The sequence below is a fragment of the Apteryx mantelli genome, chromosome 6, assembly GCF_036417845.1.
Source record: "Apteryx mantelli isolate bAptMan1 chromosome 6, bAptMan1.hap1, whole genome shotgun sequence".
In the NCBI taxonomy this organism is placed as follows: domain Eukaryota; kingdom Metazoa; phylum Chordata; class Aves; order Apterygiformes; family Apterygidae; genus Apteryx; species Apteryx mantelli.
In genome coordinates, this window is record NC_089983.1 from 13,723,808 (window position 1) to 13,749,872 (window position 26,065).

General features: G+C 42.3%; 2 protein-coding genes across 6 annotated transcripts in view; one reads left to right on the forward strand and one right to left on the reverse strand.

Moving 5' to 3' along the window:
- The window catches only part of KLF7 (KLF transcription factor 7), a 122,749-nt gene that overhangs the window by 493 nt on the left and 96,191 nt on the right, over positions 1-26,065 (reverse strand). For 2 of the 5 annotated variants that reach the window (XM_067298806.1, XM_067298805.1), the window contains 2 exons: positions 12,796-12,897; positions 589-1,296 (listed from right to left, as the gene is read on the reverse strand). The gene's annotated coding sequence lies outside the window, so the exon portion shown is untranslated. Of the gene's footprint in view, positions 1-588; positions 1,297-12,795; positions 12,898-26,065 lie in introns of those variants that run through there. The other 3 variants (XM_067298809.1, XM_067298808.1, XM_067298807.1) reach the window with 2 other exon arrangements.
- Positions 10,322-24,355, forward strand: CPO (carboxypeptidase O). Its single transcript, XM_013952141.2, has 11 exons — positions 10,322-10,401; positions 13,740-13,815; positions 14,237-14,361; positions 16,829-16,943; positions 17,807-17,908; positions 18,679-18,783; positions 19,408-19,518; positions 20,557-20,647; positions 21,232-21,434; positions 22,780-22,864; positions 24,087-24,355. Exons 1-11 carry the CDS (start codon positions 10,322-10,324, stop codon positions 24,353-24,355), a joined length of 1,362 nt encoding a protein of 453 aa, XP_013807595.2.

Genomic DNA, 26,065 nt, shown 5'->3' on the forward strand with positions numbered 1-26,065 from the left:
TTTTGGGATCTTCTCTCAGGTATTATTGCTTCCATTAATTATCAACATGATTCCTCAGGGCCGTCACAATCAGATTTATCAGATCCTCATGCAGGTTGAGGGGTCTGCAGTGCTACTCACCTTGCATAGACTTACATACATACTTAACTGCATGCATGCAAGCAATATTGTTATGCTCAGTGGTGTTGGTATGAGACAGAAAGCTAGGTATGCATAACATTGTTGATAGAACTGAGGCCAAAGGTTAGTATGAAAATGTTTCATAGCTGCAAAAGGTAATTACCTAACTTAAAGTGACTATAATATATATAGTTTGGGTCTAAAAATTGTATGCAAGCATATTAGCATCTAATCATTTATGCCATGTTTAAATAGTTCATAAAGTATTTTACTGCTTGTAATAGAACTCATTAAAAATAATTTGGTTATTCTAGAATGCAGTGCCGTAAGCTTGTTTTTTAATCATTAAGCAATAATAGAGGGTTATGTGCTGTCTTCTACAGTTCTGCTAGTAGCAATAAAATAATACTGGTTTATTTACTTACACAGGTAATTATTTTATTTAAAAATATTAGTAAAATAGGCTTTTAATGTTATGTGACACCTTCTTAAAAAAGTTGCTTTAAAAAAGCCTAATTAAAACAAAATACATTGAAGTTTTGACAGCAAAAGATTTACAAGAAGTTTTGTTTCTTTATAAAATCAGGGATTCCTGCCTATTTCTTGCCTACTCAGAACCTCAATATAGGATCAAATACTTCTGAAAATTTTTCCCCCCCAGAGAAACACCTTTGAAACTGTAAATTCTAATCATGACACCAGAAGCTATTCTTATGAGTGAAAGTTCTCAGGTCTGGAGAAGAATGTGAGTGCTCTTTCTGGCATCAATTTCAGGCACATTAAAAACTGTCATCAAATTGAATCTTCCTTTTGATCAAACTACAAGGGCAATATTTTGTAGCCAGCTTGCATGCATGGACTTCAGGTTCAATCATGTACATCTGCACCTGAGATATACTGCTAGGTTTTTTTTTTAATTTAAATTGCACAATCCTTATGCAGACAAATCTCCCATAGGAACTGTGCTTACTTAAGGACTGTAGGATTTTGTGCACAACTCTTGCAAAAGACAGTCACCCTCAACTCCTAGAACTGGACCAACGGTGTTTGTTACCTCTGAGTAACAGGCTGTGAATATCTTGAATTCAGATTGTATGTCAGAGGGCCAGCTCAAGCTTCCTTAGCAGTGGCATTTTGCTGTCTGAAAGATGAAGGCAAAATAACCATCCAGGCCACCTGTTAAGGAAACAATTAGGAAAAATTAAGGAACAGCAATTCACTAGTAACATCCTCTTGTCCTGGTTAAGGAAAATGGTGTTTGAGTGAGCTGCTCTGCCAGTCTTATTAAATCAATACGGATTTTGCCAACCTGCTTCAGCCCACTTCCCTAAGCAACTGCTTACTGAGTGGGTACCTGAAGCTGCTCTGAGAAAACAAAGCTGTCCAAAAATTGCATCACAGGACATGGAGAAAAGGCAGGTGTTATTTCCTACACTGACACAGCACATTGAGATTTCCAGTTTTGGCTCAAAATGTGTGCATATGCGTGTGCATAAGTGATGTAAAAACTATGGAGAAATCTTTGAAAGTGTCTGTAAATGTGTATCTTTTGAAATTATTAGATCATTCACCAGTCTTCAAATTAGTTCCACTAAGCTGAAGCTTAAGTGTCCTATGTCACTTGTTGATCCACAAGACACTTAAGGTTGGCTTAGTGGCACTGATTTTTAAGATCTGCAGTAATATTATTCTAATCTAGTGTATGTTGGCTGGAATTCTCTCTGTTTTAAGATTATTTTTTAAACCCCAAATGTAACCACATGCAAGGTTAATGGGGTGTTTTCGGTATAATTCCTGAGAAAGACAGAGAGAGGAAAACTCAGCAAATTGTCTCTGGAAGAGAGCTGTCTTAACTTAGCGCAGCTTCCAGTATATTCCCATTCAGGACTGTGGCTGCAGCAAATGAAGCCTGAGAACTGTTAGCACTGTCAAGTCACAGTGGAATCCAGAGAATTTCAGAAAGACCTTTCTCTAACAAAACTGTAAAAGCTGAAGACTTGGCATAGTGAGAGGAACTATAATTCAAATTTCAGACAACACAACATATTGCTGAAGATGTGTGGTACAGAATTAAGACTATACACTTAATGTTGTATAATGAATTGGAATATTTGGAATATTGCACAAAAAAAGACTGAGAAACCTCCTATAATGCTCATAGAAAAAGACAATACCTGTAGAGTTAGCTATCTCCTATGACAAGCCAATGGGAAACAGAACTGTCAATTCATTGTGTGCTTCCTCCAAGCAAAGCTGAAGTGATACCCAGAGGATATTTTATCAGAACAGCCGAATTACCCAGCACCCTTCTTCAGAGGAGCAAAAGACTAGGATTTCAGGCACATTAGTCAGCATACTACTGTACTGACCTTACTGAGTGATGAATCTGGCTTGGATACATAGCATGAGCTTTCTGCAGCAATGAGAGAAGGAGATTCACTGGAGGATGACTTTGTCAGAGTTAAGGTGATGATTTAAAAAAAATGTTGGTTATGTTGACTTCCATGTAGTTCACAGAATCACAGAATCACAGAATCACTGAGGTTGGAAGGGACCTCTGGAGATCATCTAGTCCAACCCCCCTGCTCAAGCAGGGTCACCTAGAGCATATTGCACAGGATTGCATCCAGGCGCATTTTGAATATCTCCAGAGAAGGAGACTCCACCACCTCTCGGGGCAACCTGTTCCAGTGCTCTGTCACCCTCACAGTGAAAAAGTTTTTCCTCATGTTAAGATGGAAGTGTCTGTGTTTCAGTTTGTGCCCATTGCCTCGCGTCCTGTCGCTCGGCACCACTGAAAAGAGTCTGGCCCCATCCTCTCGACACCCTCCCTTCAGATACTTGTACACATTGATAAGATCTCCTCTCAGCCTTCTCTTCTCCAAGCTAAACAGGCCCAGCTCTCGCAGCCTTTCCTCATAAGAGAGATGCTCCAGTCCCCTAATCATCTTTGTGGCCCTTCGCTGGACTTGCTCCAGTAGTGCCACATCCCTCTTGTACTGGGGAGCCCAGAACTGGACGCAGTACTCTAGATGTGGCCTCACCAGGGCTGAGTAGAGGGGGAGAATCACCTCCCTCGACCTGCTGGCAACACTCTTTCTGATGCAGCCCAGGATACCATTGGCCTTCTTGGCCACAAGGGCACATTGCTGCCTCATACTTAACTTGGTGTCCACCAGCACTCCCAGGTCCTTCTCAGCAGAGCTGCTTTCCAGCAGGTCAACCCCCAACCTGTACTGCTGCATGGGGTTATTCCTCCCCAGGTGCAGGACCCTGCACTTCCCTTTGTTGAATTTCATGAGGTTCCTCTCTGCCCACCTCTCCAGCCTGTCCAAGTCTCTTTGAATGGCAGCACAGCCCTCTGGCGTATCGGCCACTCCTCCCAGTTTTGTATCGTCAGCAAACTTGCTGAGGGTGCACTCTGTGCCTTCATCCAGGTCATTGATGAAGAAGTTGAACAAGACTGGACCCAGGACTGACCCCTGGGGGACACCGCTAGCTACAGGCCTCCAACTAGACTCTGTGCCACTGAGCACAACTCTCTGAGCTCTGCCATTCAGCCAGGTCTCAATCCACCTCACTGTCCACTCATCTAACCCACACTTCCTGAGCTTGTCTATGAGGATGCTATGGGAGACAGTGTCAAAAGCCTTGCTGAAGTCTAGGTAGACAACATCCACTGCTCTCCCCTCATCTACCCAGCCAGTCATTCCATCATAGAAGGCTATCAGATTGGTTAGGCATGATTTCCCCTTGGTGAAGCCATGCTGACTACTCCTGATCACCTTCTTTTCCTCCACATGCGTGGAGATGGCTTCCAGGATGAGCTGCTCCATCACCTTTCCAGGGATGGAGGTGAGGCTGACTGGCCTGTAGTTCCCTGGGTCCTCCTTCTTGCCCTTTTTAAAGACTGGGGTGACATTGGCTTTCTTCCAGTCCTCGGGCACCTCTCCTGTTCTCCATGACCTTTCAAAGATGATGGAGAGTGGCTTAGCAATAATGTCCGCCAGCTCCCTCAGCACTCGTGGGTGCATCCCATCAGGGCCCATGGATTTGTGGGTGTCAAGTTTGCTTAAATGATCTCTAACCCACTCCTCCTCCACCAAGGGAAAGTCTTCCTCTCTCCAGACTTTCTCTCTTGCCTCCAGGGTCTGGGGTTCCTGAGGGCTGGCCTGACCAGTAAAGACTGAAGCAAAGAAGGCATTCAGTAATTCTGCCTTCTCCGCATCCTTCGTCACCAGGGCACCCACCCCATTCAGCAAAGGGCCCACATTTTCCCTAGTCTTCCTCTTGCTGCTGATGTATTTGAAGAAGCCCTTCTTGTTGTCCTTGACATCTCTAGCCAGATTTAATTCCAAACGGGCCTTAGCCTTCCTCGTCGCATCCCTGCATATTCTGACAACATTCCTATATTCATCCCAAGTGGCCTGTCCCCCTTTCCACTTTCTGTAGACTTCCTTCTTCTGGTTGAGTTTTGCCAGGAGCTCCTTGCTCATCCATGCAGGTCTCCTACCTCCTTTGCTTGACTTCCTACTCATAGGGATGCACCGCTCTTGAGCCTGGAGGAAGTGATGTTTGAATATTAACCAACTCTCTTGAACACTCCTTCCTTCCAGGGCCCTCACCCATGGGATTCCTCCAAGTAGGTCCCTGAAGAGCACAAAGTTTGCTCTCCTGAAGTCCAGGGTTGCGATCCTACTTGGTGCCCTGCTGCCTCCTCGCAGGATCCTGAACTCCACCATCTCATGGTCACTGCAGCCAAGGCAGCCCCCAACCTTCACATCTTCCACCAGTCCTTCTTTGTTTGTTAGTACGAGGTCCAGCAGCACACCTCTCCTTGTTGGCTCCTCCACCACCTGTGTCAAGAAGTTGTCACCAATGCTCTGCAGGAATCTCCAGGACTGTTTGTACCTAGCTGTGTTGTCTTTCCAGCAGATATCGGGGTGGTTGAAGTCCCCCATGAGAACCAGGGCCTGGGATCGTGAGGCTACTTCCAGCTGTCTGTAGAAGGCCTCATCAACTTCCTCATCCTGATCAGGTGGCCTGTAGTAAACACCCACAACAGTGTCACCTCTATTAGCCTGCCCTTTGATCCTTACCCATAAGCTCTCGACTCGCTCTTCATCCACCCCTAGGCACAGCTCAATACATTCCAGTTGCTCTCTCACATAAAGAGCAACTCCACCACCTCGCTTTCCTGGCCTGTCTTTCCTAAAAAGCACGTAGCCATCCATGACAGCACTCCAGTCATGCGAGCTATCCCACCATGTCTCCGTAATGGCAATGAGATCATGGCCCTGCGACCGCACAGATATCTCTAGTTCTTCCTGTTTGTTCCCCAAGCTGCGTGCATTGGTGTACAGGCATTTCAGGGAGGTGATCGAGCATGCAGGTTTCCCAGGAGGGATAAAAGAGGGTCCTCCATAGCCACATCCCATGCGCACTTCCCTGGCTGCATTCACCTGTTGGAGGCATCCTGACTTGAGCAGTCTTTTGCCAACTACCCTGGCACTATAACTCTCCCCTTCCCCCATCTTTCCTAGTTTAAAGCCCTCCTTACCAGGTTGGCCAACCTGTTGGCAAAGACCTGCGTGCCCCGCCTCGTGAGGTGGATCCCATCTCTCGCCATCAGTTGTCGATCTTCAAACAGGGTCCCATGGTCGTAGAAACCAAAACCCTGTTGCCAACACCAGCGGCGCAGCCAGTCGTTAACCTGGAAAGTCCGTCTCCTCCTCCTCTCATCCATCCCCCTCACTGGCAGGATTGAGGAGAAGATGACCTGGGCTCCCAGACCCTTGACCACCATCCCCAGAGCTCTGAAATCCTGCTTGATGGTCTCCAGTTTGCCCTTGGTGTCATTGGCGCCCACATGGAAGAGCAGCAGTGGGTAATAGTCCGAAGCGTGGACAAGCCTTGGCAGTCTTTGCATGACATCTCTCACACGAGCCCCCGGCAGGCCACAAACCTCTCTAGACAAGAGGTCAGGTCTGCAGATAGATGCCTCCGTCCCCTGTAGCAGGGAGTCCCCCACAACAATCACCCGCCGCTTTTTCCGGGTGTTCCGGCAGGGCACAGGGTCTGTTGTCCCGGTTACTTCCCTGGCAGCCATGCCCATCTCCTCCTCATCCTGGAGGGCACTAAACCTGTTCTTCAGCTTCAGGTCTTCAGGAGGAGTAGGAGCCTTTCTCCTCCCACGAGCAGTGACCAGTTTCCAGCCTTCTTCTGTGATGTTATGATGTACCGTTTCACACGGCACAGAGCCCTCTGGCAACTCCACTGCTGCAGGGGGTTGGGACTCCTGGAGCTGTACAGTCTCCGAGAATACCCTGTCTATCTCTTGCTCTGCTTCTCGGATGCTGCGCAGCCTACTGACCTCCTCCCGTAACTCCCTTACCTGACGACACAACTCATCAACAGCAGCACACCTCCTGCAGGAGAGCTGGCTGCCAGCCCAGGCCTCCTGGAGAGGCCCCAAGCACTCCCTGCAGCCTGAGACCTGTAGAGCTGCATCTACTGTCAGAGGGTCAGTCTGGGTCCAAGCCTCTGACGCAGCAACTCCAGCAGCCGCTGGGGAACGCGCTGTGCGGCGTGTCACGACCATACTTGAGGAAGTGTACACCACAGGGAACAGAAATGAAGGTCCCTTCGCACGTCCCTTCGCGCGCCCTTCTGCGCGAACTGCTGCGCAAACTGCTGCGTCTGTTCGCTGCCTCTGTTGCGCAAACTGCTGCGTCTGTTCGCTGCCTCTGTTGCGCAAACTGCTGCGTCTGTTCGCTGCCTCTGTTAGCTGCGCTCTGGGAGCTGCGCTCTAGGCCTGGCTCTTATATAGGCCTCTCCCTAGCACTGACTCACAGGGTGCTTGACCGCCCAATCAAGGGCCACTGGGATCAAAGGCCCCAACCCCCTCTGGTCAGGGGCAACCCAGAGAGCTCGTTAGCAGCAGCCACTCCTAGCTGGAGCTTTTCCCACGAGCTTTTCCCAGGAGAAGTCAAGGCCTCCTGCAGTTGTCCTTGCCTAGCTTCCCCTTTCCTGTTCACAGCGATCACCTTCTAGGTCCTCGGGGGTCCTCAGAAAGCCCACAACTTCCACAAGATCCTCAAGTTCTAGTCAGAGCCCAACCACTGCTGCGCAAACTGCTGCGTCTGTTCGCTGCCTCTGTTAGCTGCGCTCTAGTGTGATTTTTCGTTCAGATGGATTCAGTACAGGGATTTAGCCGTGGAACTGGGGAAGCTTGACATGGTGAACTGATGTTTGTGGAGAGAAAGATGTGTATAACTTTTTTGTCTTTTTAATAATCTCTTTGCCCTTGAAAGTTGCATGCAGCTCTATAGGAAGTCTGGGTGCAGGCAGCTCCCAGGATCAAACTCGCTGCTATATGTTAGCTGTTTAAAACGTGTGGTATGTTTCAGTATGGAATCTTAAAACAAAATACTTCTAGTCTGAGGCTGTTGCTACACATCCTGTTTGCAGATAAGTCACAAATAGCTGAGCATATGTGTGGTGCAAGGTTAAAACAATAACAAGCAGGTCGAATCATTCAAATACTGGAAATCACTTTGACTCCAGGCCAAAAGCTTAGCTTGAGATGATATCAGTATGGGATAAAAAGAGGATAAACTAACAGGCTTAGCAGCCAGCTTGTTGAAGTCAGCATATAGTATCTATACTTCCAGCAGGAGAGCAGATGGTCATATATTTAAGGAAGCACCAGACAGGGAGTCAGGATATCTGAGTTCTATTCCTGGCTCTGCAGCAATATTCCTGTGTCACCTTGGGGGAGTCACTTTTTTCCCCATTTTCCTTAAAGTACCGGAAATAATATTTGCTTGTCTCACAGAGCAGTTGAGAGGTTAAACTGATGCTGAAAAAACACTTTGAAGCTTTAAGAAGAACATATAGAAGAACTGCAAAGTAAACTGCTCTGGAAGAAAGGACACCACATGGTTTCATATGACATATTTGTGCCATATGTTTACGACCTTTTCTCTCCCAAGAATATCCCATGCTTTTTTGCACACAGTTTTCAAGGAGGTAATAAATGAATAAATCTGCCTTCCACATTTGCTAGAAAGATAAGCAGCTGCTAGTGAGAACCTGACTAAAGAACAGATTTTATTACTAAGAGAGGCATTATTTATGCCCAAGAGGGCAACACGCTTGTTAAAGTTAGCTGTCTGTCCTAAGATACTTTTGCATTGGTTGTAGGATAACGTCTCTAAAGGCTTTTATTCTGAATTCAGCAGTGCTGCTTGCAAGCTGAACGTTAAGTACATACTTAAGTATCCTCTTTTATGAACAAATCTTGTGCCAAAGTCCCCAGATTAGTCCATTTTCTAAATCAGTTAGAAATGCTTGTGATTATTTGTACAGGACTTTCATCTAAAGCCCATTAAAATCAGTGAGACTTCAAAGGAATTTGAATCAAAGACCAAGCAAGCAACTGTCATTTCTTCTGAATCCTAAGTCCATTAAGCAAAATGACCCTATCTATCTTGATAACTATTTGGCATCATAGGAGTACTGCTTTCACCACAGAATAAATAGCTTTCACTTTCAGGGTGGAGGCGTAAGCTTTGGGCTGGCGTTGAATTCTAGCTCATATCATGATTTGCTTCATTTGTGTGTATTTTTTTAACAAGAGAAAAGAAAAAGATGTAGCCTTTTGGTTTCTTCCTCTGTGCCTCTATTTTTTTTGTCTTTAGATTCTGAGTCCCTGCCAGGGGCTTGAACCCCAGTTCAAAGTCAACTGTGATAAAAGGGCATAAACAACACTACAGAAAAGACACCTGAAAACATTAGTTCACCTCATAGCAGTGTTGAAGAAAAGGGAAGTAAAAGGTAAGGTTATCTCATTAATATGGAATATGGTCTTCTAACATGAGTTTGTTTTTTTTATTTCCTCTACAAATAGAGTTGCCTCTGATCCTGTAAGGTGGACTTCCTCCAGCTCTTCTTGAAGTCACTGTGGGTTGGATATTTGCATGGAGGGAAATACTCATCACACTCAGGATCAGGCTGTTGAGCAGGTTATAGTGCGTGGCAATAAAGATGGGAAGGGTCCGGTCTTATTTATGAAGAAGAACATACTCTTCTCCTGCACGCAGCCTGGTTCTGTGATAACAGACACTTGAGCTACACTGGTTGTCTTTTATACCAGGACAGATTGGTAGTAATGTAAGACAACTCCATACTTTGCTGAGAAGGATTTACAGAGATACCATGATTACAGTTAACATTCATTGCATGTGTAAACAAACAAACTGACTTCCTTCACTCTCTTCACCCCAAATCCCTGCAGTTTGCTGCATTAAATGACAATGGAATGGCTTTAATCCAAGAGAGAAGCTGAGTGAAACAATTTCTTTCTGAAGAATGGTGCTATACATCTAACTGTAGTCTATTAAGACAGGAATTCAACTGTTTACTCTTGATATATGAACTAAATGAGAAATGAAAGATTTCAGACACTAACCAGCCCATCATTTTGAGTATAACAAAAACACTTCTTTTTATGGCAGTGTAAAGCTGATAGTCTGTGGCCAGAGATTGATCTGGTCCAACTAAATGTGGTTTAGACGAGGCTATGATGTCTCCATCATTCCCTTTTAAAGAAACCTTGGTTGTTTCTTTCATATCTTATTTTTCTCTAGCTAGCTGAGTGACAGAATTGCTGTTTAGGAGGTCAAAAAAGCACTCCACCATGACATGTGTACAGGAGAGAAGAGAGCAAGGATGGAGCTTGTGTTACCAGAGTTCTCTTGGTCTTCCTATCCCTGCAATTTTTATAAACTAATCCTCACTAGTTGCCATGGAGTTTTCAGGTAACATTTTCTCCAATGTTTATGGATTTTGTCATGTAACATTTCCAAGGATTTGAAAGTGGCATACAGAAAAATCTTCTTCCTTCTTAAAAGGAGTGCTTCAGTGAAAAGGATGCTGTATGTATGTGTGTGCATTTGGAGGTATGGAATAGAGAGCTTAGAGAATTAAGAAAAAGTGGAACTATATTTCAGAGTGGAACTGTATTTCAAAGTGTAAAGAGAAATTAATGATTCAACAAGGGCAGGTTTCCTTCCATAATAAGTCTGGTTATATATTATATTTGCACAAATCAAGTGTTCAGTACAGATCTGACGGATATTTGATTCTATCCTCATCCCCTTTAGTCCTGCACTGTTGGGACAGGGTTCTTTGCACAAAGATGCAGCTTTTTCTTGGGATTATCTTTTCTCTAGGGATTCATGTTTCTGGAATACTCAGCTTGAAATTGCGATATGACGGGTGAGTGTGAACCAAGTATTGAAGAATTGTGCATGCAGTGACATTCCCAGGAACTGTGTAAAAGAATAATAACAATTCTGAAATGAAAACCTAGAGAGAGGGTTACTAAGCTGTAAGCTTTATAAGATTTGGAAAGAAAATATAATGATAGGAAATGAAGAAGAGTGAATCAATACCAGCCAACAAAGATATGGGTGCAGCCTCAGGAGACACAGAATGCCCCTCAAATGTACCTCCGGGTGCTCTACTTCCATTAGCTGAAAATCATTTAGCTTAGCCTCTTTCATAATGAACTTTTGAAATCAGATGCTCTGGGAATAAAATGCCTTTTCTGAATATATTGAGGGGAAAAATGTTTGAACAAAGGCAGATCCATTAATAAAAGAGGTTGTGTGAAAATAATAGTGTCAAAAGCAGCACAAATGCTGAACTCCTGTTGGAAATCTGTGACAACAACAAAAAGAGATAGAGAAGAAATATGGGCAGGAAGCAAAAAAAACCTCAACTAAAAAAAAATCATGTAATAAAAATAACTGACAAAATCTGGGGAAAAAAAACTTGGCAAAACCTAAAAATATGATAATGAAATTGATCCAGACAATCTTCAAGCAAAGGTTTTTAGGGAATGAGATTATCATGTTTTTATTTCTGACAAGTGGTTTTGAAAAAGTATGAGTTGGCTAGTTTTGCTGTATTCTTCATTCTCAGTTCTGTTTCTTAAGAAACTGAGTGTTATAAAATTGTGCTGTTTGCCTATCTGCACTATTTTGTTTCACTCACCCTAAACTTTACAAGAAATGAGATGTCATTCTGTGCATTTACAGCAGTTGGGATTTGCAGGAGGGGCACAAATGTGGTGAGCAACCTGACTGTCCACATATAACATTATAAATGGAATTTTCTAAAATAAACAGAAAAGGTAACCCAGTGCTAAATGTTTCTAGAGTAACTATATCCCATGGATATAGTTTTAGAAAGGGGAGGAAAATGAAGCAACACTTACTGCAATAAGTTCCTTCCTAGTCTACCTGTCCTACACCTCTCCTGGCAGAGCATATACAGTCACCACTTCTTCCTTTACAATATATTATTTCCCTTGGATAATATTTATATTTGTATTATTGACTCACTCAAAGCCTGTTGATTTCACTGGGTAGAATTCAAGGAACCTTTAGTAATGCAGTGTTCATCTTGGTTTCTAATTGCTGTCCAGAACTGAACCTGCCACCCGCCTATAATTTAAGAGCACCCTTAATAGCATGATAAGTGTGATTTTGAGTTGGCAGCACTTGCACAAAGATGAAGCAACCGGTAAAGGCCATCGGGGCTAACATTTTTTTGTCATTTGCTCTGTGCAACAGCCTAAATTAAAGATCAGAGGCTATGAGCATCCAAAGAAATGCAGCTTGTGCTGAGAAAAGTCCTTTAATTTGGTTAAAAAGCTTAACTGTAGTATTATAAAATTGTTGTTCTTACATGGTCACATGGGCTGACTTTGCACTTCTGCACTGAGAATCCTAGTCCATAATCATAAACGAGTGTGTGCTTTCTAATCTTAGTGTACTATTAAAAATGATCTGTCTCCACACTGGCTATTGTAAAAGGTTTATCAGTAAATAAGAGCTGGCCATCTGGCAGCAATCTGACTGTCTGGCATTTCTTTCATTTGGTGTAATTAAGACATAATGTCAATGAGGATAGAAAGATATTACAGGATATTGTTTCCCTTCCTGATAGACAAAGAGCAAAGCAAGCCCAGGCATTTAGAGAAAATAAACTCTGAACTGCAGCTGAGATGTTTATTCTCCTAGCAGAGATGTTTATCCTGCATCTACGAGGTTCTATTGCAAAGATATCATGGCTGTTGTACCAAATTGTTAGCAATGCAAATGCAATCATTTTGCCCCATAGTTAAGGGTGCTATATACTAACAGCATCTCCTGAACCAATAGCATACAGCCCATTTTAACTATTAAGTTCTATGCTAGTCTATCAGCAAAGGTGATATATTCAAGAGAGAGATGTTTAAAAAAAAAAGATCCCCCTATATTTCAGTTGATAATGTGAATGAATAGTGAATTCTATTTGCATGTATATTAAGCTGATAATTGTACATTTGTGTACGGAATCACAAATGGTAGCAGTTGCAGTTCAGATGATGAGAGCATATTATATTGATGACCATAGTGATTCACCACGCAAGGTTTTTGCAATAAGAGTTTCTGTTACAGAATCTATAAATGTAAAATGTTCTCTGTTTTTGTACACGCCCTGTAACGGTTCCAAAGCCCATTGAAGGAGACTATGAAGCAGTGGTAATTGGTTACTAACGAATAAAAACATTTCTCAGGTTCCTCATTTCATCACATCAGTAGTGGATAACTGCCATCTCACCTTGAGTGATGTAATGTAGTCATCAAAATCTGCTCCTTATTATGAAACTCATTAGAAATGTCACACTTTCTACCAGGCCTGGAAAGGTGATCTCAATGAACACTGGAGAAAAAAAAAATAGAAAAAGAATTTTGAAGGTTTTTTTCAAAATAGAATTTACAGATTTGCTTTTTCTGCATTTCCAACCATTTTAATCTCTGTAAACTTGCAATAGTTTTTTTCAGATTAAGCCTGCAAAAAATGATAGTTTCATGGTGACTAATGAAAATATATACTCAGACACTGAATCCATGTGTCTTTTTTAAAAAATATAAAATTATCATACGTCCTGTATCAGAACTTGTTCTTTCCTGCTAAGAGAGTAAGAATACGTGATTTTGAAGCCCACTCTATTCACTATTTGTTGAATAAATTGGTTAGTCTCATGGCAAGCAGTTTGAGCATCTCACTCTCTTAGCAATGTTTGTATATCATGGCTATCTAACTTTTTTGCATTATGAAGTAGATCAATAAAACATGAATCCTATCTGAAATAATTCCTGAACAGAAGGAAGAAAAAAGTGGTATCTGATCAAGTAAATAGTTCATTATGTATTATTAATGATCTTGTTTTGCCCCAAATCCTGCAAACACAGAAGCACATACACCAGGGCTCATGCAAGCAGTTGGATTCAGTGAAGCTGGTATGATGAATAAAGGACAGCCACTGGCAAGCAAGCAGAGCTAATCTAATGCCCTAGCAACAGAAAACTCACATCACTTAGCCCTACATGTAGCTAAAGCAATCCAGGAATTCATCCCTCGGACATGCTTTTGTTCGAACAGCACTCAGTTATGTGCTCTTTCTTCCTTCTGCATAACAAAATATCTCCTCTTGACTTATGGAAATCATGGAGACTTTAGCAGATATTAAAACTGATCTTGTTTCTCCACTGAATTTCCAGGGATCAGGTTTTGCATATTGTGCCAAAAACACTTCAGCAAGTCCAACATCTTCAGCATCTTTGCAACACTTTGCTGGTAAGTAAGAATAACCATGTGTGCACAAAAATCAGAGAGGGGTCTTGGTCTGTAAAATAGATTTGCGTGTAACTTTGGACAGAAATGAAAGTAAAAGTTAGCTTGAGAAAGTTTCTTTTTTTCTCTCTCTCTTAATTTAGGGTTGAATTGTCCTTTCGCTAGCTGAAGGAATTTACAGAGAGAAGTTAGTTTCCTTGCGTGGCTCTGAGAAGGCACTGCTCCCTGTCAGTGGTGCCTGAGTCAACGGAAACACTAAGCCTGTGCTGCGTGCTCTATGAACAGATGGCTGGGGACTAGTTAGGGGAGAATTTGAAGAAACACTTCTTCCATGTATTGATCTGCAGCTACTCTATCTTAAATGTATTTTTTCATTCTGAAAACAGAGCTTGATTTTTGCATTTCTTTCTTCTCCTCTGCCCAGCTGGATCTGTGGAAGCCCTTGCTGCCTGAAGACATCTGGACTGGAGAAGACCTGCACATGAGGGTCACAGCACCTCTGGTGCAGGAAGTGAAAGACAGCTTAGATCAGCATCTGATCTCCTATGAGTATGACCTCTAATTTCCTGATAGGAAAGTCTGGCTCTAACAATCTTCCCTCCTATCACAGAAGGACTAAGCCCTTTCTAATGAACAGTCAGCAAATACTGGCAATAGGACCCAACCTTTGTCCCCAGCTCCACTTGGCCCAGTGCACAGATGCTATGTCTACCTCTGAGTTTTAAAGGCACATCCCCTATGCCCTGTTTATTCACCTTCCAGCTAGCCTGGGCTGTGAATTTGGAGCTGGGATGCCCAATCTGTCTTTTTTCCTACAGCTGCCTCCTCAGTGGCAGAGGATGGCTCTGAGATATATGACTCAATTCTCTAGTCAAGCCAGGAAGCCAAGCTTGGTACATCTGCCCCTTAAAGGAGCATGCTTTGCTCCTGTAAAGTAAGAATACCAGGACAAAGGGTCCTCCCTAATTTGAAGGTTTGGTCAATGTCACTGAAAAGAAGCAGAGCCTCTGTTGCTCTCCATTTCCCTCCCTGTCTTTTGTTGCTCCTCTGGTATGGAGAAGAGCCCTTTCAAAGTGAATTTCCAGACGGTTTCTTCAAAACTGCAGTTTCCCTAATGTCCTCACCCCTGCCCCTGTGGTCAGGCTGGTGAGAATTGCCTACCGCCATCGAGCCAAAGAGAGACAGCCCAGTCTGAGGCAGAGGACCTAGTAGCAGCCCCCTCGTAAACGCCAGTGAGAGCCACTTGCTGCAGAAAGCCCCACGATGCTTTAGCACGCCTATCCAGGTCACATCTTTGACACCCACCATGTTTCTGCTTCCAACCAGACCTAATTCACTGTGGAAGCTTCAGATACAAAGAGTGTTCATAAAGCCAAATGGGATTAAATAACTGGGCAAAGATCTATTTCTCACAAGTCAGACTCCCATGCAGAACTGACTTGTAAACAATTCTGTAGTCATCCAGTGCTGAGGAGAAATGGTCTATGGACATACAGTGACATTTAGTAATCAAAGATAAGCTAAAGCAGGATCGGGCCACTTTGAAGCTGTTTAGAGTTAAAGTTGATCTTGACATCCTGCCTGACAAATTATTTTTAGTGAGTGTGATGCCCTGACAACTAGCGATGCAGAGAGATGAGGTAGAAGCCAATACAAATGATCTAGTGTCGGGTTTAGATATTCAGGACTCAGACCACATTCCACAAGATATTTAATCTCTTATTTATATCAAGGCTTTTCATGTTCTAATGGTTTCAATTGATTCTAGTGGAAATTTTAAGTCTAAATTGAAATTAGAAGCTTAGTTTTTTCTCTTGGATTGGTGCCAGAACTGTGTCCACATTGTGTACGGTCCAGAAAAGAAAGGTGGCTTATTTCAAAGTGAAGCTGAAATTTTGGCTTTGTATTGCAGGAGGGTGGAGAAGAGGAGGAAAACAATGTTATAGTTAAATTTCTTATAACAGATTCAAAGCAGGAGTCACCTTTTAGAAGGCAGTTGACATGCAAGGAAGGTAATGTGACAGTTAGGTGTGTACTGATAGAGACACAAATGACAAATTATAATCAGGACATCAATATTCTGGCTGTGTCAAACTCTGCGATTTCAGTTCTCCAGAGCTCTGATAAGGCTTTTTGTGTCTGTGGTTTCAGATCATGGGCATTTGCACTGCCTAAATTTTAGTCTGAAGCTCAGATTTGAATAAACATGAAAGTTCAAAGTGAAACTCAGCTGTAACCACCCTTAAAAGTTATATGTGCAGCTTCCAGAAATGCCGATCAGTGCCAGTGTCAGCAGAATAGCCTATTAGCACTTAGAGGGTTCGAAATCAACAATGTTTAAGCTACCTTTGCAGTTGTCTTATCACAAGTATTACAATGAGCACAGATTTATAACAGTATTACAAGGGGCTGTTTTCAGTGAGAAAGCACAGCGCATGATCCAAAGTCCTCTGGAGCCAAGGAAAATGTTTTACTGACTCCCTTGATGATGGAATCAGGCCAATACTATGCTAGTTTCTGAGTTAATTTGTAGTTAAAAAACAAGAAGAGTTTTTTTAAGAAAAGAGCTTTTTGTTCTGACTTTTTGCCAAATTGCAATAAATACCTTTGCGAAGTCTTCACAAATTGAAAATTTCTCCATGAAATAAAATGAAAACTAATCTTAAAATTTTCACTTTTCCCTCCTTTCCCCCAAAAGGTGGAATTTTAGAGTTTTGACGAGCAGCAGAATTGGTGAAGGAAAAGATATCTTGTTTTTGTTGAAAATTTTTACTGTTAAAAAAAATTGTGATAAAATCATTACTATAATTATTACTAAAACCCAATGAAAATCTCAGTAATTAGAAAGTATGTTGATGGTGATGAATTTGCTGTGTCTAGTGGATGGAAAAGCAAGACAGGTGAGGCAGTTCACAACAGAAGGGGCTAAAGCCTTTGATTTATTGTTGGAAGCAGTGTATCCACCATAATAGTTGAGTGTTTTCTTTCCTATCTCCCCCCTTCCCCTCTCCTCAAGAGTCCTAATACATGATGTGCAGGCACTTGTGGATCAGAGCATTCCAAGGGTGGGCAGCAGCCACAGGCAGGTGCCAGAAGGCTACATTTACACCCAATATCACCCAATGGAAGAGGTAAAGAGGAACCCAAGTCTGTTCACTTTCTTTGTTGCTGCTATTTTATAAGCACCACAGGAAGCAACTGTTTTTGCAGAAAGCTCTACCGAAGTCAGTGGAGCTCTTTCTGCCTTCAAGGGTGTTTTCTGAAGGACTGGTCCTTACTTTACTAGAATCTTGGCCCAGTTGACTTGACCGTGAATTGTGAAGTGCAATGACCATTGCTGTCTCTGGCATCCCAGAGAGGAAGCAGAGATGAACACTGGGAGACCAGGAGGAAGGAGTAATTCAAGGACAATTGTTGATACTTTCAAATAGAATAATGTCATAAGGGTGGGGAGTGAGGACTTCTTGGTGCTGTGTTTCACAGACCAGTGGGTGAGCCTGGACAAAGGCTCAGCGCTATGGATTCTTCTAGCCACATGACAAGAGGGAGAGAGGAGTCAACCCTAATAAATTTTGTGTTTGAGCTGCCCATCGTGTATGACTGCTGCTGAACTCCGACATGGAAAATCAATAGTGATGTGGAAGAGACTGTAACACTGTTTTGTAGATTTGACGGTGCAGTCCCATGGCTGGTGAAATCAACAGAAAAATTCCCAATGGGATGAGCACGTTGAATGAGATTCAAAATAGAGACTCAGTGCTGTATTGCAGGGACGTTATCTTTTAGCATCCAGTGCTGTGAGGGATGATTGTTTGTTTGCTCAAAGGCAACTGAAAGGCCTTCCATCAATGTTAAGTGATACCACAGACTGAAATATGCTCTGAGAAAAAACATTGCTTGTCTAAGCAACAGAAAACACTTTAATCTGGAAAAGTAGGTGGGAGAGAGATGGAAACTGCCCCTTAGCACCAAGAATTTTCTGTGACTATTTCAGATTTATCAATGGATGACTCACGTAAAGGAGAGCAACAGTGAGCTGGTGACTCAGCACTACCTGGGAAAGACAAGTGAGAATCGAACTATGTATTATCTGCAGGTAAGAGAGGAACTTTTTAAAAATAAATAAAGGGTATCTTTATAAAACAGTACATGGGAGAAGACAGGATTCAGATCTTTCCTATGACAGTGCCAAGTCCACAGTCACTGAAATAACAGGAGATGGGTCTACTCCTCTACAGTGCTGTTAGATTTGTCACCTTTCACATACACTATCACCGTACTCATGCTATTGCTCTTATGTGGTGAAAACAACAAATTTGACTGAAATGCAGTTTCAAAATACAAACCAAGCTAAAACTAGCTTGGTGACAGCTGTGCGCGAGGATAAAGGGTTAGGTTTTGTTTTGTTGTTTTATTCTTCAGATCATACAACCTTTCTACTATGACTATTCCATTACATTTTTTATTGGAAGCCCCAGTAAAAACAATAGTCTTAATGATTAAGTTGGTTATTGTCTAATATGTTCCTATCACTGAGTAATATTAGATTTCCTGCCTTTTGTGCTTCCCCTTCTAAAAAAAGAATCTCAAAATATGAACAATCAGTCCTCTGAATGACTACTATAAATGAAGAAGAAACTGTTTTATTGTCACTCTTGTTCAACAGAGACTTTAAGATTCTTGCCCTGAGATACTACAGAGATTGGGTTATTATGAAGGAAAGCCTGTCCTAATGAACTCTGTAATAATAATTATCTCAGATGGCTCAGCAGTATATCAAGGAACATCTTTTTCTTCCTGTAATAAGCTGAGCTATTTTATTGTAACATAACAGTTTTCCAAATCATCATTTTTGCACTCTCTCAGATCAGTCAACCGTCAAATAAAACCAAAAAGATCATTTGGATGGACTGTGGGATTCATGCCAGAGAATGGATCTCTCCAGCCTTCTGCCAGTGGTTTGTGAAAGAAGTGAGTCCTCACTTTTCCAGTTAAGTAATAAAAACCACAGATTACTTTCGATAGTTCAGTTCTCTTCTGTACCTTGGTAGCAAGTATTATGCTTTTTCTGTAAAAAGGTGACTTTCAAAATTAATACATAGCACAGATATTTGCAGAGACACAAGATCAAACCACAGTTTGAGATGAGATATACGATGATATTTGTTAGCACATTGTGTCCTCCATCTGAACAGGTTCCAAAGCCACTGAACTCGATGGCAGCCTCTCCATTTGCCACAGTGGCTTTTGGACCAGGCCTCTCTGCATCACAAAGTCACAGTTCCCTTGGGATGAAAGGACTCTAAGATACGGTATAGCAAGGTTCCTCATGCACTGGAAGTTTCTGGCCTACAGTGCCTATGGTATCCATGAAGCTTTCATCCCTGCAAGACTGTAGCAATATGAAGTGCACTACAACTGGATATATTGTCAGTCCATAAACAGCAAAGGTAGATATCTCAATATACATGGAGATCAAGTAGATCTTGGATATCGTAGTGAGGAGTGAATGAGCTTTGACAGTTCTAAACTGGTTCTTGCCAGTGATTACCACTAGATTCTCTCTTCAGTCCTTTGTATTTTTTTCCTTTTCAGATTCTACAAAATTACAAATCTGACCCAAAGATAATCAGATTTCTTCAGAATTTGGACCTGTACATCTTGCCAGTCCTCAGTGTTGATGGTTACATCTATTCCTGGGAAAAAGTAAGTAGTGAAAATCCAGGAACTGGACTGGAAGGTAAATGTGCACAGCATGTTTCTGTTAACTTTTGATATAGTCATAGCAATTACAGTTAAACAGAAAACAGTGGCAGAATCATTACTTGCACAAATTCTCTCATGGCAGAGGGGTTTTGTTTCTTCTGGTAAATCAGCAGTCACTTGAGACCACGGAGCTAAAAACTAGCAAACGTCATGAGCCTTAGGAAGAAATAAGGGAAAAGTCACAGGATCTGTTGGTTTTGGTACTGGATGACAGTTAGGCATGCCTTGAGGAGTCAGTTATGCTTCATAAGAGCTGAGTTGGCTGATGGGACCCACCTTTAGGAGAAGAGGCAGGAGGAGAGTTAGTTGACTACTGGACTATCTGGCTTTGAAATTGTTGTGCCCTTCCAGATAATCATCCTTTTCTGATATGGAGGATAATGCCATTAGGTTTCTGAGCTCCTGAGCCCAGAAGAAACATCTTTCAATGCAGGACCTTAGCATGGCCCAACAGACTAAGCCTCCCACCATGTGGATCCCAGCTCGCTCCCCAGCAGGTGTGGAGTGTGCCATGCATTGCACTGGGGTGCACAGGCAATTCAGCCAAGACACTCACACAGGCAATGCTGTGACTTCTGGTACAGCAGGGAAGCAAGAAGCAGTGGCAAGACTGGCTGACAAAAAAGCATTCATGTTCTCAAATCTGAAATGAACATGTGCTTGACTATAACCTCTCCTGGACACGGAGGGTATCTCTCACAGTGCCAAGACTTTCTTAGGAGTGCAACACTGCATAGAAACAGATGAGTACTAAGGAAATGAGATGTTTTTTCTAAAGCTCAGGAAGCTCATTTCAAGGTGCATGCAGGCTTGTGGAAGACATCAGCCTGGCTGTAGTAGATAATGAGATGTTCTGTCATTAAGCTTTATCCCCCTTGCACTCAGAGTCCACTATAATGCAAGAGCTACCCAGAATGCAGAGGTCTGAAATACAGGAGCCTTTACACATTGATTGTAACTGAAGTTATTTCTGTTTAGGAACGTTTGTGGAGGAAAAACCGTTCTCCACATATGAATGGCACCTGCTACGGGACAGATCTGAACCGGAACTTCAATTCGTCCTGGGGCAGTAAGTTCTGAGTACTTCAGACCTCCTACAAAAATATAAAGCAAGAATAATAACTAGTCTTTGGAATAAGATGATCTCCTTTAAGAAAGGAATACTCATTTTGGTGTCATCAAGACACATGTAAAAATAAAAACCTGGTTTGTAGAAATTTTAAGTCACTGGCTTTCAGCCAGCATTTATTTTTGCAAACAGAAGACTGCTGCTTGTATAACCATACCTCTAATCCACCGCAGAAGCAAGCATCAGCTGTAGGCAGCAATGTTAAGAGTTGGTCACTTAACAGCCAGTATTTGTGTTTGCCATGAATTTCAAGGAGCTTCCAGAAGTTCCCTGGCAGGTGGTGCACTGTGGTGGTGTCAGAGCGCTTTTGTTCCAGCCAGCTTGCAAATCTGTTAAATATTTCAGTCTTGTAGCAAATTTTAGTTGCTACCAACAGTGAAAAGTGTTAAAGTCCCTCTGAGCTGACAAGCCTCCCTGCCCACATACACACATACCTTAACGCTCTAAGGTAAACTTCCCTTTTCCCCCTGAACTGGGGTTTATATATTTCTCTCCTTTCATTCACTTTTTATATTCCTCTCCAGGTATTGGTGTTTCTTATAATTGCAGCAGTGATATCTTCTGTGGATCTGGACCAGAATCAGAGCCTGAGACAAGAGCTGTGGCTCAGTTTATCGAAAGGAAGAAGGAGGACATTTTGTGCTATTTAACAATTCATTCCTATGGACAGTACATCCTCACTCCATATGGGTCCACAACCAAACCTCCAAGTAACAACGAAGAACTGGTAGGGCAAAATACTCCCCTTCCACACTGGTAGAGAACAGGCCTGCACAGCTGGCAGCCTGTGGCACCTCTGTTTGCCCTGTTGCCTTTCCCTCAGAGGAGCTGGGCTTATCCAGGGACTTAGCACGCAGAGTCACAGCCAGTCCTCATGTTTCCCTCACAGGGAGGACAGGTTACGAACTGACATTGGCTCCTCTCCTCTCTTCAGTCAGGAAAGTTGGAACCATCCTGTGCAGAGTTTAATGTCTGCATTTGCTCCATATATCTTAAATATCTTCTCTGGGTTTACAACTCCTCTCATGGCTATACAATAATATATCAGAGCTCTTGGCTTCTATTTAATGCTACTTTCATTTTCTTTAAATAGAATCTCTTGGGACACTGACTTAGTGTTTGTATGGAGGAAAGGTGAAGTACCAAGGAAAAGAAGTAGCAAGTAACTTTTCTTCAAAGGAAGCTTCCTTTGAGGCAGGTTTCCTGAGCTTTAGCATGCTCATTTAACTAATGTAGGGCTGTAGTCACCTCATCTTTCTGGGTTGCCTGTTTTATGTGCAGTATCTGCAAAGTCTATTTACCTCAGAAGTTAATCCTAATTCTTCATCTTAAATTAGGAAAAATGGATTATTACAGATAGGATTACTGCAGTGCAAGATGAGTAGAGAAAAGCACCAAGTTGTGCTTGCAATCAATTGCTGTATGCGACAATGCGTTTGCACTTTTGGATGCAGGTATATTATATACACAGAGTTGTCACAGTGTCCAGAAGGGGTATTCCAAACATGTCCACAAGGAGAATGGGAACAAAGTAGGCACCTACTTTTTGGTTACTTCTCCCTCTCAGCTTGTGAATGTTTTAAATTGAGTTCATTAAAATGAGTATTTGTGAACCTTGCAGTGCCTGGAGCACTAGTCAAGAGCATGACAGACTTGGGGTCATATAAAACGCTGGGGAAGTCATTTAATCTGTCTATGGCTCAGTTTCTAAAGATGGTGCCACACAGAACCTATGGTAATAGAAAAAGTATAAGAGATCAATCACGCTGCTATATCTCTCTGAACTCCCTGGAGACCAGTATGCTATAGAACATAGACCATAATTCTCCAAAATATAGCCCTCTACAACAAAACAAATACCTTCTCTACCTAATAGCAGAGTCATTTTTGAATTTTAACATAATTTGCATTAAAAAAAAAAAACAAGGAAAAGCCTGAATTAATAATATTGAAACTTGAAGCCAACCATATGTAAACTCAAAGCTGAAAGAGATGAAAATTTTGGCCCACTCGAAATAATTGCCAAATTTACTGGTACTAATGAAAATGCTGTTCCTATTTCGAACTTACAGATGCAAGTTGCAGGGAAAGCAGCTACTGCCCTGATGGGAAAGTATGGGACCAGTTATCAAGTAGGAGCAACCTCTTTAATTTTATGTAAGTTTTTTTTTTCCCCTTTGATCACTGTTTTTCAAAGGAGACAGTCATTCTTGTGTCATAGGTATCAATAAGTACTGTTTTGCTGATTTTCCTCTTTGAGTAACATTTAATGGGCTGGTTCAGTGCAACATCTAAGTAGCAGTCATTGGAATACAAGATAACACTGTATGTTATAAAGCTGACTGCAGGAAGGAAGGAAGCATTGATCAGAAGCCAGTTCTTACATGAATTCCTCACAGATACATCACAGGGGACAGAACAAGATTGGTGATAGATCATCCTGACCCTGCTGAAGTCAGCAGCAAAACTCCTATTTGTCTTCACTGGAGTCGAGCAAAAATTAAAATCCCAATCAGGTCTATAGTTACTCCATCAGACATTATCACATAGCAGCTGCTTGCAATTCTGTGTGAAATATGTTGGTTTCAGCCTCATTCCTAGCAAACTGGATAGCTACATCAGGAAAGCACCATCACAGCTGATATTTGTTGACAGTCTGAAGGTAGAGGACTAGAGGGCCCTCGAGACTGCCTGGTAAAAACAACCTTTTCCCAGGAAGCAGTAAGTTGTGCTAGTCACTCATAATACTAAGTAGTTGGTTCCAGCACCCATGCGGTTTCACATACTCACAATGTCTGTCTGTGCCAGTCCCAGAGTCTCACGAGTCACTGCATTAACAGCAAGCACAGTGCAAGTATAAGGTAACATGTCCATGCCTATGACTGTGTGTATTTTGCCACAGTTTGTAATTATATTCAATGGGTAAGAAAAAGATTCATGAGGCAGAAGAGCAGTGATACAGGGAGTAACCAGAATTTTTTCAGGTTACAGAACAAAATTTTGCTAAAAAGCAAATACACAAAGAAATTCCAAACAGTGTCAATGTAGGAAGCGATGTATGAGAGCAAACAAATGGCCAATCCATCTTGTATCCAACAGTAATCACGGCAAAATGCTAAAAGCACAGAATCCCTGGAACTCATCTCCTGCTATTGTACAATAGCATCTTATGGACAATCGTTTCACTTAGGAAATTCTATGCAAGACTTTTAGTATAATTAAGAATCACAGCACCTAGAAATTCTGCTCTCTCCAACAGTGATATATGATTGCTGCTTAGTTCAGGGATTCTGGGAAATCTTCTATTAACTATAGCAAGAAGTATTTTCAAAGAGCACTGCCTAATAAGTTTATCTCCCCTCTATTTTTAAATTTGCAGACAGCAACTCAGGCTCCTCACGGGACTGGACTCACATGATAGGCATCCCTTTCTCCTACACATTTGAGCTGCGAGACAAGGGAACTCATGGATTTGTTCTACCCCCAGATCAGATCCAGCCCACATGTGAAGAGACAATGTTGGCTGTGACAGCTATCATAGACTATGTTGATCAGAAGTACTTCCCAAGTGGAGGTGTGATACTGACCTCTGGTAGCCTGGGCCTGAGCCTTTGCCTGAGTGTTGTATTTACATGGACTGTTTTTTAAACGTGTCTTAGAGAATCCAGCAGGAGACTCCCATATGAGGGTCCCTTCGGAAAGACAAAATTACACTAGCAGATGAACTAAATGTCAATTATTTCAATAAAGGCTGAAAAAAAATGCAGAAAATACAAGGCATCCACTTGCATTTTTGAAAATTGTGTTTTAGGGAAGGAGGACAAGATGAAGCATTGTGGCAGTTTCCCAAGCTTTACTTGCTGGCTCTGTGAGAAGTCAGCTTGAATATGCATGCAGAGAAAGCAGTATGACTCCCTAGTCTTCAGCATGTTTTCAGGTGCTCACCTGGGCCTATACAACACTTCTGCCAGCAGCAGTCCTGCCCCAGCACAATTCTCCCCACTGCCTGACCACACTGACACCTGGGTCTTGCTTGCATTAGACTTAAATATCCCCAAATCCCACTCTAGAAAATTGGACAGCTTCCTTGATATTCATCTTCCTGCCCAAAACTGGGACATGGGAATTTACCAGAAAATACAAAGCCTCAAACTTGGTGGAAGGTAACCACCAAGAGTGGCCAGAAACAAGCTGAAGAACTGACCCAGTGGGAGCATACAGGGACAGACAAAAGGTGTGACCCTGTCATTTAAATACACTCAAATAAGTGAAGATAGAAACTGCCCAGATGCTTCATAGATACAAGAGGGAAAGAGAAGAGGAAGGCGCAGATGAAGTGCTATTCCTGTCTCACAATGCAGACCAGAGAGTGATTTCATTGCATTCTCAATCTGCAGCAGTAATTTCCCTCCACAACTATGTGACTGGTGGCTACAAATATTTTCCTGAAGTCGAGTCCTAAGTAATTTCATTAAAGATGGTAATTACAGAAAGTCTATTTACAGAGGAGTTCCTTTCTTACAAACCACACAGTGGAGTCTCCACCTTAATGCCTTGGGGGTAAATCTGAAGAAGGCCTGGGGCCTGGTTCAGCAGCTCTCCATCACTGGGGAGGGTCTGCAGCCTGCAGCAATCTGCCCGGGATCCCATTTGAAGTTTCCAGGGAAAAAAAAAAAAAACAAAGAAAAAGATTGCATATAAACTATCTGTTTTCCCTTAGTAAATTTCAAGTTTCCACTTGAAAACTGAAAGTGTTCCGACTGGAGATTTTCGACAAAGTATTTCTGGCTTTGGGGAAGAGAATGCACTTTTTTTTCCTGACTGTTTGAAGGCTAGTGATGAACAAATGCAGATCAAAAGCTTTTGTCAGAAAACACAAAGATAAAGGACATGGAGAAGACCAAAATATTATTATCTTCAAGTTAAGATTCAGAGAGAGACTCAGAAACTAGACTAAGATCTTAGAGAGTCTGTGGCAGAACCTGGAAAAGTTCTTTTGTCCAATTGCCTTCCTGTACTGCTGAGAGAAGGCTACACATCATTTTACCATGACAATTTAAAAAAAAACAAACACACCTTTACAACCATTTTTCTAAAGCACGTCTTACTGTCATTTTGCCTGTACTGTCAATTGCCAAATCTTAGCTCTGTGTTTGTTGTCCACAGATTATTACCAATTGGTGTAGCTAAATCTGTCTAACTCCTGCAGGTTCCCCAGAGCATAGTCCTTGCAGACCAACCACTCATTTACAGTAAGCCCGTCTGTCGCTGGGCTCGGTAGCAGAAGGCGCCACTAATTAGCACTTCTTCCCACAGGAGCATCGCTCCCCAAACTTATGTTTGGTTTAGGATGTGACT